The sequence below is a fragment of the Dysidea avara genome, chromosome 8 (genome assembly GCF_963678975.1).
Source record: "Dysidea avara chromosome 8, odDysAvar1.4, whole genome shotgun sequence".
Taxonomy (NCBI): domain Eukaryota; kingdom Metazoa; phylum Porifera; class Demospongiae; order Dictyoceratida; family Dysideidae; genus Dysidea; species Dysidea avara.
In genome coordinates this window covers 34,384,872-34,399,122 of record NC_089279.1, presented here as the reverse complement: position 1 = coordinate 34,399,122, position 14,251 = coordinate 34,384,872, and the positions used below count along the sequence as shown (strand labels likewise).

The 14,251-nt window shown below is 38.0% G+C and overlaps 2 protein-coding genes across 3 annotated transcripts; one reads left to right on the top strand and one right to left on the bottom strand.

Annotated features, from left to right (window-relative positions):
* Positions 1-195: 195 nt before the first annotated feature.
* LOC136262979 (sodium/hydrogen exchanger 9B2-like) lies at positions 196-11,147 on the bottom strand. The gene is made up of 2 exons (XM_066057398.1): positions 10,974-11,147; positions 196-2,718 (listed from the first exon to the last, which is right to left on the bottom strand). Exon 2 carries the CDS (start codon positions 2,697-2,699, stop codon positions 318-320), a length of 2,382 nt encoding a protein of 793 aa, XP_065913470.1. The 5' UTR covers positions 2,700-2,718; positions 10,974-11,147; the 3' UTR covers positions 196-317.
* LOC136262980 (uncharacterized protein C6orf118-like) lies at positions 11,127-13,647 on the top strand. 2 transcript variants are annotated; one of them, XM_066057400.1, is made up of 10 exons: positions 11,127-11,285; positions 11,366-11,600; positions 11,730-11,849; positions 11,906-12,063; positions 12,647-12,720; positions 12,817-12,881; positions 12,934-13,038; positions 13,093-13,146; positions 13,217-13,278; positions 13,454-13,647. In XM_066057400.1, exons 2-10 carry the CDS (start codon positions 11,376-11,378, stop codon positions 13,497-13,499), a joined length of 909 nt encoding a protein of 302 aa, XP_065913472.1. In that variant the 5' UTR covers positions 11,127-11,285; positions 11,366-11,375; the 3' UTR covers positions 13,500-13,647. The 2 variants fall into 2 exon arrangements, with proteins under 2 accessions (XP_065913472.1, XP_065913471.1); XM_066057399.1 differs by having other exon boundaries at positions 11,139-11,285; positions 11,349-11,600.
* The last annotated feature ends 604 nt before the right edge of the window (positions 13,648-14,251 follow it).

Below are 14,251 nucleotides of genomic sequence, written 5' to 3'. Positions count from 1 at the left end.
GCTCTAACCATAGATAATAGCAGCGTCTTCGGCGCTTATAAGCTCCTGATAATAGACACCACATTATCTATGCTCTAACCATAGATAATATACCTATGCTCGAACACTTCCGGCGCCGTTAATTATACCATAGATTATATATTCGTTACCGAATAACGAATATATAATCTATGATTATACCTATAGTTGCAAATGTTTCAGAAATGACTTCCCGACAAGTTCATTACAACATAGTGCAAACTAATCAATTATTGTGTACACACAAAATATTCAGTGCAATTAAGTGTCATTAACAGCACACACACAAAAGGAAGGATTTAAACCTCAGTAGACTGTCCAATTGTAAAAGCTACATCCTGACTAGGCTGAGTGTGGATCTCAGAGGCAGAGCTGGGGTGGTTAAATGATGTCTCAACTTCAATTTGCACACTGTGCGTTGTATTCTGGAAGCTGTGATCGTGACTTTGGAAACTGTGATCACGGCTGTGCATCTCACGACTGAAAGAACCACGTTTGCCATGATGGTGGCTGTGATGGCCATGATGTCGGTGACCATGGGTCTTCTTCTCTATCAACTGGGCTGATGTCAGGTCAGTGTTAATTGCAACTGTCGGACTATCACTTTCATGTTCTTCCTGAACACTCACATAACTTTGAGACTCAGAACTGTGGCCAGAGTGATGATGATGGTGCACTCCCATAGATATGTACTTGTTAAGAACATATTCATGCCCAATCATTTGACGGAAACATTCAATCTTTAGACGATCTTGTAAACGATCACAGTCAGCACAACGGTGAAAGTTGGCTATCTCATATGATGATGCCTGTTGTATTTCCGCCACATGTTTAGATACACTCTCATGAGGAGGATCATCCCCAGTTTCATATTCTTCATCATCAGAGCTCTCCGATTCAGATTGTGACTCAATATTTCCAGTGATATCAACCTCACCCTCAATGTTGGGTTCAATGTGGACATGATGGTGTCCCTCCTGTGTCAACAAATGAGGTCCAAACAGGCCAATACTGAGAGCTCCAAGGGGACCAAATATCATAATGTCTAGCACTGCTATTGTGAGGACAGTTCGACCAAACTCTTCTTCTTCCGCGGTTCCACCGCTCATTGCTTGATCAAGTGCTGCTGATCCAATTGCAGCCTGCACTGTTGCTTTAGGCAACCAGGCAATCATCACAAATATTATCTCTTTTAAGTTCAGCTTGTTGCCCTGAACAGCTATGGAGACAGCAATCACTCGGACAACTGCTCCAATTAATATAACACCAATGCCTTTGGCAAGTAGTGCACCAGTGATAGCACTGAAGTCCACCTCTGAGCCAATCAGGCCAAACAAAAGTGGTTGCAAGAACTTCCATACTATGACAAGACTTCTGCCGACAAGTGTTTTGCCACCTCTTTTCCAACCAATGGAAGCTACAAATGACACTACAACAACTGCGAGGGGACCAGCAGCCAGGAAACCAGTTCCATATACTTCAGCTCTTTTTGCTCCAAAATATCCAAACAAAGCTAGTCCTGTGATGATTACTAACCTGTTACGATTCCTTGTACCTTTACCCATGTCATGTCTGTGAGGTACCTGCCAACAAATTAGTCCAAATACAACACCATACACCAGTCCCATTACTATCTCCAGTGGTCCTCTAAATATGGTAAACACAATACTGCCTGTAGAAAATATAAATCCAAGGAGTATTCCAAACAAACTAATAGAGATAACATCATCTAGTGTAGCACTGGCAATGAGAAGTGATGGGATACCTTTGTTTGTACCAAAGCCATGTTCTTGTAAGTTCAACAGTCCAGGAATCAGGATACTTGGGCTAATAGCTGATATAACAAATCCCAACATGAAACTCCACTCCCATGGAAGATCTAATATAAAGTGACCAACAATTCCATCTATAATACCTTCAGATAGACATGGAAGGAAGGCCAGTCGGGCAATGCCAAACTTGAGTTTACGCAGTGCATCAGCATTAAGGGACAGCCCACCTCTAGTGAGAATAATAACTAGGGCAATGTTTCTTATCAAACTAGCTATGTCATGATCAATGTCTTCAGCAACAGCAATACCATTAATGTTCCTCAGCATAATTCCTACCACAAGCATACCAAATAGTGATGGCAGACGCAGAGCACGTGCGATAAATCCACCAAGAGCACTGGCCATCAGTAGTACTACTAGTGCAAACACTTGTCCTTCCTTAGTGACAATGCTTTCATGTCCTTCAGCTACAGGTCGGTGCGTGGCATCATCAAAAACATCAAAAATTTGACTATTAGTCATACTACCTTCTTCAATAACAAAGTTGATTTGGTTTACACAACAGTTAACGTAACTGTATCCAACTGTAATATTGTCTGTATTTGACTGGAACATTCCAAGAATACTGAAGTCATCAGTATCAGTTTCATTACAAGGATTTGAATCATTGCCTGCAAGATGAACACAAGTTATATAATCTTCAGATTCTGATTTCTTTGGAAGTGCAGCATCTCCTAGTATTGCCCACAAAACTCCTAGCCAAGTGCCGACCACAAGTAAACGTGTCAGTATTCTCCAGTGAGGATTGGGACCAGCCCAGTAGACTATGTGATGGTAAATGCTATAAAGCCGGCCACGAATCCCCTTCCCTTCATGAACATGTGCTGGGGTCTTGCTGCCATGAAGCATACTGCTGATAACCTGTAGGCTAGAAATAACAACAATAAAATACAGACCTTCAACTAGACACAGACACATTATATATCCAGTAAAACCTCACTAAGACCACCGTGCTATTCTTGTGGTTGCTATGGTGTACTTCATGACCCCATTAACAAGACCGCCTCATTATAGTGACCATGTCAAGTAGGTCCCAAACATAACTAAGGTGTACTTCATGACCTCATTAACAAGACCGCCTCATTATAGTGACCATGTCAAGTAAATCCCAAACATAGCTAAGGTGTACTTCACAACCAGTGTTGGGGGTAACATGTTGTTACTTATGTAAGAGTTACATAATATTATTACTTTTGTGGTAACTAAGTAATATAACGAAATATGCTATAAAAACTAGTAATATACTAAAGTTACCTTACTTACAAATGTACCTTACTTACAAATGTAACAGTTACCTAAGTAATGAAGTTACTGAATATTAAACAATTTTATTACTACAAGTAACAAAGTTACTGATCTTGTTACTAATCCACTGAGTAATGCCAAGCCACAACAAAGTAATGAAGCCCACCTCGAATAAATGAATGAATCTTATTGACCAGTTTCTTTCTCTTGAATACAATTATAAAACCAAGATTCTAACAACACAATCATGTCACATGATAAGGTGATAGTTGCACACATGACAGCTTAAGACTGTGGACACAAAATAATAATATGTAATATTTAGTTGCAAGTAATGGTAATATGAAGTAATTGGCCCAACATTGTTCATGACCTCATTAATAAGACCACTTCATCACAATGACCATGTCAATTAGGTCCCTGTATACCCTAAATATTTCAAGGGAGAATTTAAAAAGGGAGAATATTTTCGAAGTTGAATTGATCGGCAGGTTGAGCAGTTTGGCAGATTAAGAACCCAAATGTAATATATGTACGGAGGTCTAAAATTTTCAAGGATGCAAAACCTCAAAAATTTCTTCCTTGAAATATTTAGGTTGTACAGTAGTCTCACATGGCCAGACCACTTTTTTTTTCTTTTTCATTTGGTCAGGAAAAAAAAGGGTCCGGTCTGGTTTGAATACCCACACTTGTTCTCAAAATCCCAGTTGTGGCCAGGATTAATTCTACGCGTGCGTCTTAATGCATTCTCGAAGCATGCTTGAATGGATGTTAAGTCTGCCATTGACTGGGTAATTGAAAAGATAGGATTCCAATCATTCAGTGATGAACAGGTAAGCTACAATTTTGTAAAGTTTGTGTTGATTGTAGTAGGTGCGCATAGAATTAATCCCGGCCACAACCGGGATTCTGAGAACAAGTGTGGGTATTCGAACCGGACCAGACCCTTTTTTTTCCCTGACCAAATGAAAAAAAAGCGGTCTGGCCAAGCGAGACTAGTTATACAGTTACTTCATGACCTCATTAACAAGACCACACTTCATAATAGTGACCACGTCAAGTAGATTCCAAACATAGCTAAGGTGTTCTTTATTAAGCTAGGCAAAGTAGATTGCTAGTTTTTCATCAGCCACTTCTTCGATATTGATGTGGGCAGGCAGTCATTTTTCATGATTCATTATGAAGGAAGCTACCCAAATGCGATTATCAAAGATCTTCTTAAAGCTTATGCTTACACTTCATCACCTTTTTGGAGTGCTTTCTTAGCTGAATAATGATCGAAATGCTAGCACACATGATCATTATAGCAGTAATGAGCTTAGAGACGGCAGGGTGGAAGGTGATGCAGGCGGGTGAGAAACAAAGCATCAACTTATCCTAACCTTATAGGGACTAGTCCCATAGTTGGGCCTATTAATGACTTTCACTGTATGATAAACAAACAACAAACTGCTTCAATGTCCCATTGTATACACACATACATCACACCTGCTGTTAGTTAGAGTTTACAATCAATATATATATATGGCTTGTGAAAGCCCACAACTTTACACTCCATCAACAAGTGCAACACTAACCAGACATCAACTTGTTATGAGGGACTTTAAACAGCCATGCTGCAAGTATTAAAACATGAAAATGTTTTCAAAAAGTTTATTTTAGAGCAAAGGCTGGGTGTCAACCCAAGCACATTGTACTGTAAATGGAAAACATGAAGGCCACCTAACGTATTGGACTACAAAAGGTCTCTAGGACTACATAAACTTAATCTTCCAATAATCAAAATAGCAATGCAGGTGGGTAGATTTTAATTTAGTTAGATAGGATTGCTCACATGACTCTGAATGCAATTTCATTAGACTACTCCAGCTGCTGTACCATGTTACTAAACATGAGAAACCTACAATTAAGCTTATGTGGCCTGAAACACATTCTCACTACAGCACTTCTTCACATTTTGAAGTTTTTCCTGTCAAGAGTTCATGAATTCATCTCCGGTGTGGCTAGTAAAACAACATTTTGTTTACCACATTGGATAATACTACCTTAGTTCAAAAAATCGATGCAGCAACTAATCTAATGTGATCACTATTGACAACGATCTTTAAACCCTTGTTTTCAAATCTAATTGTGGCACCACTCAAGTGTAGCTACTATTGAAGGTGTGGCTACTATTGAAGGTGTGGCAAGGTGTGGTGTTTAACAAAGTAAATACGGTAATTAACACTCATGAAATTACAAAGGTACCACATCACCAGAGACTGTCTTACAGTTTTGCTTCCCTCTGTTGATATTTTCAATGTCATTATGATCCATTGAGACCACCAGAACAATTTGATACTGTATAGACCTTCTCCACTAATTATCCTTGAGACCATGAAACGTGGAGCATTTCTATTGAATGACTTCAATGTCAAATTACAGTATATATGACAGACTTTAATACATACCTTGTAGGAAACTGTCAATACATCACTTCAACATAAGTTAACACACACTACACATGCACACCACACACCACACCACACACAACAAAACAACACTAAAAATGCTAAACAAAAGTGCATTTCATGGACTGGACTCACAGACTGAGCTAGAAACAAGTCTCTGAACAATAATCCAGCTACAGATAACTTAAGAGTGATGCTGAAGGCACCATTATTAAGTTACAACTGCTGATATTGCTCTTCCTTTTAAATCACAAAGACAGCGCATACACTAATATTCACAAAACATCTCTTCCAATTTCGTCCATCATTACTCTACACCCACTACTTTAATCGGCCATATCTCAACGGTGCTTCATCCCAGCATATTAAACTAAAACACCATTAGACTCAGCACGTGATGGTGATTTGACAAAAGATCACGTGAATACCTCATGAATATGCAATAATGCAAAAACGAAGTAGATGTCCGGTGGAGATGGTACTACCCGTTCATTGTTTCATATCACAAGTACTGTTTTTGGGAACTATTGTAGTGTATTAAGTTAATGCCAAACAATAATTCATCTTCGTTTCACAGAAGATCACTGCTTTCTTATACTGTAACACAAAGTTACGCGTTCCTCCACACTTGAATGGTTCTAGAAGGGATTTATCAATTAAGAAATACCTACAGCACTAATACTGAATGTACACCTCAGATAGGTATTCAATATTGAGCGGGTAGTATGAGACTACACTGTACGTGGCTATGTGTCTATACTAAGAATGGGAAGCAGTAAAACCAGGAATACGGAATAACGGAACAGCAGAATAACAGAATAATTGAACATTGCATTCTTAATGTTATTCTATTATTTATGCTGTCTGTAGCGTTTATACACTCCTCAATTGACAGCAACTCAGCCAAGAACACTATCACAATAGCAGGAGATCCTCAGGGCATTCATTAAATAGAATGCAAACAAAACTATCCACTCTAGAACAAACTAACTAAGCTATAAACTACTTTCTAAAATACTTCAATACACAATTGCTACAAAACTACAAGTTCTTTCTGTTATACTTGCTTACCTGCTTATAACAGCTGTCCATGTACACAAGCAACTGCCCAAATTTATTAGAGTAATGCAATGGGAGTTTGAAGTAGTGTTTGACTTTAGAATGTATTTTAAACACATTTGGCGATGGATGGCTAACAGAGTTAAGAAAGGTAGATTACTCCATAATAGATTTTTTGGGATGGAGTGTTTTGTCACCAATAAATTCGGGCAGTTACTCGTGTGTAACAGTTGGTATAGCCGAAAAAACTTTCAATTTTGTAGCAATTATGTATTGAAGTGTATTAGAAAGTAGTTTAGCTTAGTTTGCTCTAGAGTTGATATTTTTGTGTGCATTCTATTTAACAATTGCCCCAAGGCATTATTCTGCTATCGCGATTATGTGTCAGCAGAGTTGCTATGAAGTGAGGAGAGTAAAAAATGCTATAGAGAGTATAAATAAGTTAGAATCTAACTTTTGATTATTCCGGTATTCCGCTGTTCCGTTATTCCGGGTTTTACTGCTTCCCACTAAGAATACTTTGAAGCTTAACCTCTAGTACTGGAGCAACAAAGGAATACCTACACATCTCTATCACTACTAGTACATGCGAGTACATACTAATAAATTAGTGCATGTGTAACCTTTGTAACTTCTAAGACCAGCAGTTGTAGGTTGATAATGGTGTCTTCAGCATCACAAGAGCTAGACAATGCCTGAACTATCATTATGAGACTGTTTCCAGCTCACTATTGAGTCCAAGCAAGTCCACTCCATGAGAAGGCTAACAAAGCTAGGCTACCAAAGTGAAGGCATTGTTATGGGTACTGGTAACTATATACAACATGTTTTTATTCTTGGTATACCACAGACTGGTACTATTAAAATATTGAGGTTATGTGGTCAAGTATTTTTATTTTATATTATAACAAAAGGTGGCATGATTTAGGAGAATCACGTAAACAAATTTCTAAACCAAACACAAAGCTACTTGGTTTTACAGTATAGGGTGGTTTATATAACACTTTAAAAGATGCAGAACAATCTCCAACAGGGAAAGCATACCTTGTACAAAGTCCCTACACTAGCACGGCCATTTTATTTTGTGACATCAACAAGTCATCAAAAACATCATTGTGGACATCATCCATTCTATGGTAGTAAAGATGCCCCCTTAACAATATAATTATATACTGTGTTACCTGCAGAATTCCTAAAGCCATATTTCATGTGCAATCAGCATTGAAAAGTACGAAGTAAACAAGCACTTCTTCAGTGATTTATCAAGTAAACAATGGTATGATTGAAGCCAATCAAGCTATGGCATGTGATTAAATAGAAGGGACACTTTGAGAAATCTCGTACAGCACTACAAGAAATCAGAAAGCCAGTAATTTTAAGACATTTAGTTTTTAGACTCAGAGATCAAGCTTGTCCCACACATATTTGATTTGGTTTCAGTGTTCTTAAATCATATACTGATTCCTCAGAAATCACTGAAATCACTGTTTAATCACACTATATTGAAATCCCGTACGTGATTAAATAATAAATGACATCCTTTTACAGAGTGACATCACAATGCTGGAACTTTCACCTACTAGACTTTCACCCACTAGTCTACTTTACTGTTATTATGTCATCCATTAGCTAATATTATATCATGAACTACCATAGAAACAAAGCAAATCTTAAATGGTTTCATTAGTTCACAGTTCACATTATCCCTTTAGGTGTAACACTATCTTCCATACAGCACTTGTGCTACTCTATGGAACACAATCAGCATCTATATTGTATTTTGCATGGGAGGATCAGTGATGCCGTGTATCGTATTGTCCATACAGTACTAATCAACTGCATAACTGTACTGTATGAGTACAGTTATGTGGCCAATTGGGCAACTACAGTACAGTTATATGGAGAATTTCTTTAAGGAAAGTTACGTAAACAACACAATGTAAATCGCTAAAGCCAGCCAAACTAATCCTACGAGTTCGTTCTATGGCTAGGAAGAAATTGTACTGATCATCTGATCACGAAGCTTTTTAAACACAACTCCACAAAGACAGCACGATTGATCATGTGCATGACATTGTAAATTGCTAAAACTAGCCAAACTAATCCTATTAGTTCATTCTACGGCTAGAAATAGATTAGCTAAACACTTACGGATATCCTGATCACTGAAAATCGCAGTAGTTTGTGTACTAGAGAAAATTGCTCCGAGCCAGACGATTGTGATACACTACATTTAACATGGAATTATTGGTAAAAACAAAAGTTATGGTGTAAAGTTAGTGACCAGGAAGTACAATATAACAGTTAAAGCACCGCCTATGCTTGTGTGTATGATAAATACAGCATTTGGGGGTGTCTTGAGGCAAATACAGCACTCGGCTTCGCCTCATGCTGCATTAGCCTCTCAACACGCCCCCCTTGTGCTGTATTTTCCATACACACATGCAGCAGTGCTCTTAAAGTCCCGCCATCATCGTGAATTCAATACTCCCTGGCTAATAGAGCGATAACTTTTATGTCACAAAATTATGTGAAAATGCACAACCACAACTATTCTGTGGGGCAAGAAGTGAGGCAAATTCAATGGAGCTCCTTTAAAAGGCTACAACTCAGCTTCTGGTGCATTAAACTTACACAGGACAAACAAAGAACAGAAGTTGGGAAAGATGATGACAAACGTCACCAGTTACCCAGGTTACAAGGATAAAACAGCTGTTTTAGACTAAACTCGAAAAGGCGATTGTCACTAAACCACACTTCAGTAAGAACAATGAACTATTGTACGTCGCTTTGTCAATATAAACATGGTGGGACTCTTCTATTGTACTTTTCAAAGTTTCAGAATCCTCGTGCCCATGCAATTTTTGCTAATTATCAGCTATAACTCGCCCAGCACATACTAACCTGCACTACTTAAATATCTGCTCCTGATAATGTGATCACATTTAGAGTTTCACCATACCTGAGACAAAGTAAACTCGCATTATGCGTACATTTTCTGCCCCACAGAAGTGATTATGTAACTACTGTGACATCAGGTGTTACTGCTCTATACCAACCTGTTTGCCTTAAGGTACACATTACATGAACCCACACACGCTGCACACACATTATAGAGCAGTTGCACAAATAATTACATTAGACGCGCTTAGAAAATTTTGTGGCAAGAATCCATTACCAGGGCTCAACCCAGAATATAAACCTAGAGGGGGGAAAGTAAGTTGCTTCGGATTCTAGGGGGGTCTGGGGGCATGCTCCCCCAGGAATATTTTGAAAATTTAGGTGTAAATATACTCAATTTTGGTGAAATTTTACTGTGATGCCATTAAATATTGACCATTGGATTATACAACTTTGGGATCAATTAAACCTTTCCATTTCTCAAGGCTTTAGGTATAAACCTAGGGGGGGCAATAGCTAACCCAGAGGGGGCCTGTGCCCCCCCCCCACTAGATTAACCCCTGATTACCACAATGCATGAAAATTGCGTATTCGATTCTACTGCCACAACGCAAGTATGGATAGCTTAGATACTACAGTGTTACATTCACCTATTATAAGGTATTAATATACTAGAAGGACGAGAGCGTAGCTGGCCTGGTTTCTGGAATTACAATAAAATTCCGCTTTTTGCTAGCACGCTCACGAAGACAGATACGTATTCACACTTACCAATGTGTTAAAAGAGTTTTTCTGACACAATTATGAAGAAAGCAGTTTAGCCTCACCATTTCAACTTACAGGTGGACCTGTTAATGCGTGGGCGAATACACACTGTTTTCGCCATGTAGCCACAAAGCAGACCGGCTATGCTCTCACTACTCTAGTATGTTAGTACCTGATAACAGACGATTATCAACATCGACGCAGTTTGGCTGTTAGTCACTCTACAAAAACAGGAAAATGAAACACGCAATTTTCCCAGCACCTGGCTGTACAAATTCCACACGTTTTAGTTGAACGCCACACCTGTGACGTAACATGCAACCGCTCTATAAAGAGATGAAACCATCATTGATCTGTACAAAGTACTCTCTTCAGAAACATGCAACCACTGGTACATCTCTTTATACGTTGAATCAAGCCACCCCTCTCACAAGTAAGGAGGTAAGACACACCATACATCAGCTCTTAAAGGTCATAAACCTTAAACTAGACAAGATATGGCTTCTCAACACGAGAGAATTTTTTTTTTGCAACGGAATGGTTAATATTCGACGGATGTCCAATGACAGTCGCCGTGAATAGTGCACAAAACGAATTTCTTGTGTGCATATCAAGAAAATAAATGAAAGATGATAAATTATTAGGGTAGATTGAAGCCAAACACAAAAACACAAAAACAGCAAAAAGTTAACAGAAATCTTACCAGTTGCCTACTGGGTGGTACTAAATTCTTCTTCAAAAATCGTTGAAGGCTTCTAGTCAAAATAAAAACTTTGCAAGACTGATTCAGTAGTCCAACACACTTTCACGCGTCCTTAGTGTTCACAAGCTACAAAACACCTTTTGTGAGGTAGTATCCTGACTATCGTAGTTCTCCGTATAACGCTCTCTCCTGTCAATCACGTGCGTGCTAGGCGTTTGTTGCTTAGCGACCAAGAAACTATCAACCGATGTGTTAAAGATGCAATAACTTGATTTCACTGCAAGGGGACTTTGCTTACTTACTATGCCAAAGGTAATACTGTAAATTTACCTTTATCGTCGTAGTTGTTTTTTAAATAAACAATTCTAATTAAAGCGCTCTAACGTGTGTAGCACACCACAAATGATTGCAGGACGAGACAGGAAGCTTAAGAAGCGTAGCATGTCGCCCTCCCTATGCCAGCCAAAGGAGTGGAGTCAATCTCAACCAACCTATCCAATTGCAGTGTTACCTGACCAACACACAGGATGTACTAAGAAAGAACAACATGGGAAGTTTGTTGATTATGACAAAAACGTTGTTCATCATGTTCCTGATAGAGTGGGCACATTTAGACGTCAGCATCATGTAAGTACATATAGAGCCTGAGCTGACTTGCACGTGTAATGTGTTTGTGCATGTGTGGTGTGCGTACTTGCATGTGGGTGTGTGCGTGTAAGTTATGTGAATTTAATGTCATACTGTATCATTCCACAGTTAAGTGATGTTCATACACTACAAGACCATCCACTACATAATTTACAAACCTATCGTATTCTGTTTGATCAAATAATAAGATCATCCAGCCTGTATGGAGAAGCACTTCAAGAAATTAAGGTGCTTAAGTACTGCTGTGTAACTGATGTAGTATATATGTTTTTTCCTCCCCCAAGGCTATGTATGACATGTATTTGTGGCAAATTATTGAAAGTGTTCCTCTACAACCACAAGAACCAGTACACTTGTATCAGTCAGAGGATATTGAAAGACTTCGGATTAGTGTGAACAAGTTAGAAAGTGGTGTCACTTCTTTGGTAGCAGAGAACGCTCGGTATGTATGTGCTGTGACAATGTGTACCTCATTAATAGGGTCATGAATTGGACCAAAAAATTGTCTCAATTGGGTTGTATGTAATGTATGATATTTTGTAAAACCCTATTTATTGATTAGTGATATCAACTGTATCATGATAATTGATGTTATTTTGATAACATTGTGGTGTCAGACATAGTCTTATAAAAACAGTTCCATGCAGTAATTTAGATGCACTGTGCAACATGCACTGTACAAAATGATTTCTTTTCTCTTCCAAAACTACTCATCATAATAAATTGAATTGTTGGGGACCCATTCCTTGGACACTGTAGATAATACTTAAAATAACTAAATGATGTGATTTATGCAGTTTTTGTTGAGATGACCATATTATGTGGTAGTCTACACCAAACTATCTAAAGTCTCACGTGGCCAGATCATACATTTTTACTACATTTTTTAGGCACATGGGCTTAGGATAAATGCCTGCTAGTAAAAAAATGGTCGATCACATTTCTGTTGCCAACGAGGCATCCCTGAGATAGCTGTACTGGACTTATACGTTGATGTTAAAATAGTTCATATTGCATGTACATAGTTTACAGGAAGTGCTGAAAGAAGAGACTGAAAACTATGCCACAGCTAAGGCTAATCTAGAGGCTCCAGTAGTAGGTTAGTAACGACTTCATATGTATTGTATACTCTGGTTTGTGAAGGTGGAGGCCGGAAGCTAAACTGTTTTTATTTTGCTTGCTGCATTCATTGTAGTACCCCGTGAGGAATCATCTGAAGCCATCGAATTTTCAGATAAAGTTGAAAAACTACAACTAAAGGTGTTTCTGATATAGTGTACATGAGTCATGCTTACATGTGTATTTGTTGTAGATAGTGAAACAAAGACTTTTAACTCAGTCTTATCTTGATCAGCGGGTTGGTAAAGTGCCAATTTCAGTAGTCAGGAATTTGGAACATGCTTTAAAAGAAACGGAAGTAAGAATTTCTGAATATAAATATCATGTCAGTATATTGTTTATTTACATGTAGATCAGCATTCAGAAGCTTGACAAGCACAGCTTATTTTTGGAGACAAGAATCAAAGTACGTATGTATGTGCATGTGCTAGCTTACAGACTACTTAGATATTCTTCAAATACATGTAAATACATAGGAAATGAATAAACAATTGGAAATACTTCTCAGTAGCTCTCAGAAGGCAAAGGCAGCCAGAAGGTAGACCTGCAACACAAATACTTGTACTATATATCTCATCCAACTATATACCATGATGTATGATATTGTAACATATCCCCCACATGTTGTATATATGTATCATCTCTCTGAAATTTATCAGTCATGAAGATTATAACAAGTGTTATAAATTTTATATCTTTTGTACTATAATTAGGAAATGGTTGGTTGTTGCAAGTAAATTACAGGAGGCAAGCAACTGAAACTTTAGTTATTTTTTAATGGATCAATACAATACATATTTTTTACTAGTTTTATAAAGACGTTTTACTTCTACAAAAAATATTTTTTACACTTACAATTGTTTTTACATATAATTTTTTTTAATATGTCACTATTTTTGGTAACAAACAGTTTTGCCATATAAAGTTACAGGGAAACTGGTCAGGTGATCTAACTGGCTGATTCACATGATGTAATCTAGTATGACCAGATCACATGACCTTTATGTGACATCACATGTTACAGTGTTGTAAGGAAGATGATTAAATTAGATGAGGTTGTCATGCCTTGAGACAGGTTCTGGGTGCAATTTTAATCTGAAAGGGCGTGGATTATATAGTTTTTAAAAGAAAATGCCTATACCTACCCCAATCTTGATAAATTAGGTCAGCTAGGTAATGGCACGGTGTAGCAAAGAAAAGGGAAATTGGAAACAATGTAAATGGATGGAAAAGTTACAGTAAATGATCAAATAGTCAGTGAGTAAAGTCTAGTAGCCATTATCTTAAATTTTGGGCGACTGACTATACATACACTCATGTGAACCCAAATGGTGTGGTGGTCTTATTGGAGTCATGACATGCCAGGGGACCTACAGGTGACAGGCTACAATATGGTACGTCTTTTGGTGTTTATAATAATCTGGTCTTCAAACAATGGTTTTACATGTAGTGTTTGTACTTTAAGAGGTCTAGCACACATGCATATGAAGTATTGACTTCATTCAGTCTTC

Bases quoted from the DNA above. Each gene is read 5' to 3' on its own strand.
- LOC136262980 (XM_066057399.1), top strand. The intron at 11,601-11,729 runs GTAAGTACATAT...ATCATTCCACAG, and splicing joins CATTTAGACGTCAGCATCAT to TTAAGTGATGTTCATACACT. The intron at 11,850-11,905 runs GTGCTTAAGTAC...TCCTCCCCCAAG, and splicing joins AAGCACTTCAAGAAATTAAG to GCTATGTATGACATGTATTT.
- LOC136262979 (XM_066057398.1), bottom strand. From the start codon at position 2,699: ATGCTTCATGGCAGCAAGACCCCAGCACATGTTCATGAAGGGAAGGGG.